The sequence below is a fragment of the Poeciliopsis prolifica genome, unplaced genomic scaffold, assembly GCF_027474105.1.
Source record: "Poeciliopsis prolifica strain line A6 unplaced genomic scaffold, Auburn_PproV2 SCAFFOLD014, whole genome shotgun sequence".
In the NCBI taxonomy this organism is placed as follows: domain Eukaryota; kingdom Metazoa; phylum Chordata; class Actinopteri; order Cyprinodontiformes; family Poeciliidae; genus Poeciliopsis; species Poeciliopsis prolifica.
In genome coordinates this window covers 2,112,252-2,119,151 of record NW_026562389.1, presented here as the reverse complement: position 1 = coordinate 2,119,151, position 6,900 = coordinate 2,112,252, and the positions used below count along the sequence as shown (strand labels likewise).

The 6,900-nt window shown below is 35.7% G+C and overlaps 1 protein-coding gene across 1 annotated transcript in view; it reads right to left on the bottom strand.

Annotated features, from left to right (window-relative positions):
• Positions 1-672: 672 nt before the first annotated feature.
• ipo11 (importin 11) overlaps positions 673-6,900 on the bottom strand; it is a 100,756-nt gene continuing 94,528 nt past the window's right edge. Inside the window, exon 30 of the mRNA XM_055039850.1 lies at positions 673-2,983. Within this exon, the coding sequence (XP_054895825.1) occupies positions 2,819-2,983 (165 nt within the window). The 3' untranslated portion in view covers positions 673-2,818. The remainder of the gene's footprint in view (positions 2,984-6,900) is intronic.

Here is a 6,900-nt window from a genome sequence, read left to right as displayed (position 1 = left end):
CAAACTTTCTCATCCATTTCTTTTTGGACCTTGCTTTGTCCACTGGCTCACAGTCATGCTGGAAAAGAAATGGCTCATCCCCGAACTGTTCCACAAAGTTGGAAGCATGTAATTTCCTAAAATGTCTCGGTTTGCTGAAGCATCAAGAATTCTTTCTCCTGAAAAACAGTCACACACCATCATTTCCTCTGCATCCAATTTCACCTGAGACGATGAAAAGTAGCAGTGAAGAAAGTGCTGTCCTCCTCATACCAAACAAATGCAGAGAGACTTGATTATTTTTCCTAACAGAAAATGTCCTACAGTCCAGTGGTGATAAACTTTAGACCAGTGTATCCAACTTGCATTTGAGCAAATAAAGGCATAGAAACCCATCCTACGAAGTTCTTGATACAGTCTTTAAAGACATATAGAGTTTGGATCTCCAGCCAACAACTATGCAATCAGTTAGTGACCTCTGCACTGTTTACCTGACCAGCCACCTTAAGGAGATGTTGACTAAATGCTTTCTCTTGGATGTAATACCAAGTAAGAGTTTCCTGTGAAATTTCCCCACTGGATGTTTTTCATACACGGTATCCTCTCAGTACAATACTGGAATTCACTAAGCTCCTGTCAATCCATTAACTACTGGTAACTGAATATAGATTGTGATTAACTTTGATTTGTCTTTGTTATAGATGACCATTTTTGGTTTCTCACTGCAAACAGGTGTGTAATTGTACAACTACAACTTTGATTCAGAGTCAGAATGAGAAGCAGAAGTGGGGCCTCCAGCACAATGGTCAACAATGCAGCACACTTTATGAATGGTAAGTCAGCAACAAAAACACCCAAAAAACTTTTACTTATTGCCAGGAAACAGCTGTAGGTATTTATTTAAGTGCTTGGACTGTTTCGAGAAGCAATAGAGACCCAAATGGAAGAACAAAAACATGAAAAAAGGGAATTTTGCATAATAGGTCTCCTTTAATGTTTTACATTAAACCAATTCAGTATATTTGCACCAACTGTTCTTAAAACTTGATAGCTATGTCGGGGTCAGGCTGTTAGTATGCTTGTAATCAAAACAATAAACAAAACCAGACAGTAAAAAGTATTAGATATTTGAAACATTTTCAGGTGGGTTAGTGTTTTCAGAAATGCAGATCCTGAAAATCAGACCCTGGAGAAAAGAAGTTCACAGCTGCTTTGGCTGATTACTTCATTTTATTGAAGGCTTGAGAAAGGAAAAACAGGAATAGTTTTCAAAAAAAACAAACCAAACATCTTCCCTACTGTGTATGTGACATTCAAAGCTTAATTATTACTAGTTTAAAAAAGAATAAACAATTTAAGAACTTATCTACAGATAAACTAGTTAAAAACTGAACAGACAAGTAAAAAAGAAGATCTTTCAGGTTGTAGGAATAGGAAAGGCTGAAAGCATAAGGCTGTAATTCTGACACAGTGTCAAACGAGCTTCAGTCTGGATCATCATCTTAGCTTTGCTTATAACTCAAATCTAATGGAGAAAATTATTTGCTCCATAAACCCCAAAAGAATCAATATTAAATCAGGACAGAGGTTCACAATTTTTTTCATAAAAAGTTTCCCTTTTTATGACCTTTAATTTACAATAAAGCTATTTTTGTGATATAATTTATATTCACAATTTAACTGTCCCAAATTAAACCGAATAAAGTACTTAGATCTGCCAAAGTCTAGTAATTTACTATCAGACATTTTGTAAACCTCTTAAGAAATTAAACTGAGGAAATATCAAAACCAAACAGTTCTCCTTTCAGATCACATTTATCAAACATTTATTTCTAAATAAAACTGGTCTGTAAAAATATATGGAACATTTTTAGTGATTAGCCAAAAATTAACAAGCCAAGAAATTGAGTAAACCAAAGAAATATAAAACATGACCTAACAGTGTGTATCTGGTGCTAAGTTTTACTAAGATAAATGGAGAAAAAAAAGAAAAAAAGTTTTTAAGCTAACTTCAGTCCTGCTCTGAGACCCCAATTGTTGTGCTAAACGATGAAGGAAAATAAAAGATGTAAAACAGTTTTTGGTTGTTAAAGTGCTCTGACACCATCTATTAGCAGCAGTAAGTACATACGTATAAATCTGGTTCAGCATTCAATCGACAAAATTATTTTAAAATATATGCATTGACTGACAAAAAAAAAAAAAACAATCGCTCAGTAGTAACTTCTACCTGACCTCTTATAACAAAATTAAAAAGGAAAAAAGATTATCATGCAGATCATTATTCATACTTTACATACATACAAAATTACATTTCTGTTTTGTCTTTTAAGAATAGTTTCTGTAAACACTGTTTTCGATCCTTGTGGGTTTTTTTTTCTTTAAACACACATCTGCTACAATCTGCAGGTTTTTTTCCCGCCTCCCATTTAAAAACAGTCCAAGGCTTCTGTTCTGGCTCCTGCTGCTTAGTCTTAAATGTCACGTTCCAACTGTTGCAATATAAACCATCCATACTTTAACTTTTAACGCACCTCAAGTCGACCTGTTCCAAAGTTAAGAAACTAGGAAAATTAAATGGAAGCTCTGGTGTGATGATGTCTACATGTGGGTGTTTTAAAAGTCTTTAAACTTACGTAGCCACCCATAAATAACATCGAAGGGGACAAAAAGTGGTTGAGAAGGCTAGGGCTGAATATAGATAAGGCATAGTCTGGGAAGGTCTGAATCACGAGTTCACACATTGGGTAGATGGTTAACCTTTTTAGTACTTTTTTTTTTCCTTAAATGGTGGTAGAGCGTAGCATTTGTGTAAGGAGGTGAAGGGAACATTTCGTATTCAGAGAGCTTGCAGGAACTCCTGGAGCTGCCTGACGAGCTCTGTGTCCACCGTCTCCATCAGGACCCCAAAGTTCTGGTCCCCCATCATGGCTTGCTGTGCCTTCAGTTTCTCATAGACAAACTGCTGGAGAGACACGCTATGCACCGGGTCCTCCAGGGCCAACTGCAGCAGAAAGAAAAGCAAAACAAATTCTGTTTAATTCAAATGTTTACCAGTCAAAATCACTAGAAAAATGACATTTTAATTGTGTTGCACTGTGGCTAAATTACGCAAAGGGAAAATTAAACTAAATTCTAAATATTTTAAACTCTTTAAAAAGATGCTAACGGTAGAAAATCATATAATGGGCAAGGATCAAGTCCCCGACTCCATCTCTCTGCTCAGCTCTATAACCATTCAGACAAATGGAGATTTTAAGAGGAGCGGCTAAAGCACATGAAGTGGATTAGCAGTGCAGGCCAACAACCATACATCCTGGGCTGTTAGCATGTCAAGACAGCCAGGAGACACTCATGCAGCAACCGTTTTCAGTAAGAGGCCTCATTAAATTTGTTGCAAGATGGACTGCTACCCGAGATCCTTCCTGACCATAGCATCACTGTCAATAATGACTCCTTGGAGAGACGGAGTTGATATGAACTACATCAACATTTAATTTCCCTTTGGAATAAATAAGTTATTTTTGAATTGAGCTGAAAAGAAATAATTCACTCTCAACACAAAGACCCTTAATTTAGTCATTTATTATCAAAGCATCTGTAAAAGAAACCATGTAGGGTTCGATTTGTTGTTCCAAGCAATCTTGCATTACAAGATCTATAAACTGATTTCTTGTTGTACAACCTCTTGGTGGAACACAATACAAACGGACACAGACAGGTCATTTGACATAAACAAATAGATTTCTGTTTTAATGGAGAGGTTATTTACATAACTAACAAGAAGCGAGTTTTAAGAAGTCTACCATGTAGAACCTGGATCAATAAAACCCAAGTCGATTTCAACAAAAAAGTGAAGTGGAAAGCAGCTCAGACATGTTGCCATTTCCAAGTCTTACATAAACATCGAACAAAGAACTTGGAAAGAAAGTGATTCAGTATATGTAGTCACAGCCATTCATTTTACGCAGAGGAAAGCACTGGAAAAACAATCCTTGACAACAGAGTGAAAAAAAGGCCAGGGAAGTTGGATGGCTGACTAGAGCTGATACATTTCTATGGGTAAGCAAACAATCATTTGTTTTCTGTGAAGTGAAGCCGGGGAAGAGGCAAACACTAGCACAGTAAAGGTTGAGAGACTCTGCTTTGCGAATAAACTCAAGGACCAGACTGTCAACATCATTAGATACATAAAACTTTTCAAACATAAAGTGTTGAGTATTCATTTAAGCTCTTGTCAATAAAATGACTACAATCACACCTTACCTTTTAGGTTTCAACTATCACATTTTCTATCATTGTGTGCTTCATAAATATATTCTGTCACTCAAGTTTGTTTTTACTCCAGACAAAACATTAAGAAGAAGAATGTGGACTCTTTGCTGCACAAGGCTGAATGAAAGAACATCAAAAGTGCAAACACGGAAAGAGATGCAGAAGCAGAATATTGTAATGAAAATATTTAGTCACCAATGGATCATGAGAAACAGCACTTGCCATGCTAATTACTATTTTGACATGACTGTGTAATCAAACTAGTGAAAAGTGGCCTAATGGAAAAACTGCCATCTAACTTGCATAATTGCCTTCGCTACAATGCTCTGGGTGGAGTACCTCTCTCCCTTTGAACAGGACCGAAACCCTGCTGCTGAATGTGTGAGCACGTTACCAGGCCTCTGAAACTCTACTAATTGTAGTTGAGTTGGGGAAAAAAAAAAGCTCCTATATGATCTTCAAATCACTAACATATAATTAAAGGTGGTTCTTGTTGAATCTACATCAGAGTGAGGCATCAGATAATGAGTTTTGATAACAATTGCAAAGGTATTTAAATAGAAAAAAACAAAAACAATCAGAGAGTTACCAGACAGGTACCGTCTCACAATCCTCCTGCTTGATCACAGTTTGTTGCCACTGGGGACAAACTGTCCAGCTTTTGGACACAGCTGATGCTGATGGCTGTGTCATTGTGTTAAGGGCCTAGCATGGCCAGACCAAAGTTGATCTGCTAACAGGAGACTCCTCTGCGCATCTCGACCACACTTTTAAAAATCTTGCCTTATATTTGTCTTTGTACTGGTTCTGAAGGTGAATTCAGATTAGCTAAATGCAACTTCCAAAATAGGCTTATATGTTGTCATGGCTTTAGGATGAGATGGTTGAGGAAATAATCCAGTTAGCATTCAGTCTTAATATCTAATGTTCAGGCTGGATGGATATGGTTTTCATCTTAAAAAACTCAGTTTCTCTTAAATAATTTTGTCTTTATCGTAAACTGTTCATGAATAACTTATCAAAACTATTACCCAAAACTGTCTTGTTTAACATGACTAATGTGAGATCTCTTGGGCAGATCGAACAGACAGAGGATGTAATTTCCTTTTACAGGAATCAGCACAATTAAGTCAATTAACTGTTAAAATTTGTGCAGATGTTGTTATCACATTTACTTCTACTATTAAAGTAAACAAAACTAGCAGATGCCAGTAGTTTCACAAAAGGTCATGTCAGAGGCAAAATAATATCTTTAAATATTATCAAAAGAAAATACTTCAGCATGCAGTTGCACAGCAAGTAGGTGCATTAGTTTTAAAATTTTAAACTTTTAAAACTAATACTATATGATCTTGAAATACCTGAAATACCTGCATAATTTCTAAATGTGGATTTGTTTATAGAATATTACAAAAATATTTAAGCTATTTTTAATGCAAATAGCTTAAAAAATGTAAAGGTGAAACATAATTTCTGAGGAAATATATTATGAGGAAAAAAATGAATATACAGGAAGATAAACTGTCTTTAATAAATGCCTGAGAAAAGCCATAAAACAGAAATATAGTACGTACATGAAAAAGAGCATCTATTTAGTGAGGCAGCGTAAATCGATAAGAAGACTTCAGGGAAATGAGGAAGGGATTAGAAGAGTGTCATACAGATGAATCAGCAGAATGTTAGCAGGACCCTGTGGATACACATGCTTGTCTTCTAACAGCAAGAGTATTGAGAGCAATGCACTTGGGACATGGTGTGTTGGGACCTTTCTCATAACAGCACAGAGATGAAACAATCTGTAGTGTAGCTTCTATTGTTAAGAACTATAGATTTGATCCAGCATCTTCCCCTGGGGAAAGAATCAGAGGCATATGTAAGGAGACAAGAGAAAGTAATAGGCAAGGAGAAGAAAATGACTGAGAAAAAATGTGAGAAAGTGGGTTAAGAAAAAAATATTAAAGAGATACTATGACATGAAAAAAGATGGCTCTAATAAAACAATACAACTAAATGTCAGATTGACTTATACACTAGTATAAATGTTTTTCAATTGTGATGTGGGTCAAAGATATTGGTTAGTTTTCTTCAAAGTTCTCACAATAGTTTGACCAGCTTTTGACAGAGCTGGTGCAACAGAATCAGGGTTTTAGACTGGCTTGAATTATACTATTATTATTCATTATAATATAACTGGTCTGTGGTGGATCATAATGTTTGTTAATCACAAAGAATTCTGTGAACAGATGAATATTTTAAGTCACCTTCAAGTTGACTTAAAATAAGAAATAAAACGAGGAAGAAGTTTTATTTCTAGGTTGTTTATTCAAGTCTATGTACATTTCTGGTTTGTACATTTTTGACAGCTATTTTAAGATCTGTTAAATTATGGTTAAAAACAGTGGCTACCGATTACTAAACCTATTTTAGTTTTATCTCATTTAACAGTAACAATTTTTCCTCTAAAAAGATTGGTGAAAAAACACATTTGCACTTCAGCAGAAGATCTGAGAGGAAACTAAATCAAGTCAGCATTGGCTAAGTAGGGCCAATGATGCAACAATCTGTACTTTTCCAGCCTTTATCTCATACCCGGTGGTGGCTTATGTCTAACTGCGTAAAATACAATTCATGAGCACGACTGTGCAA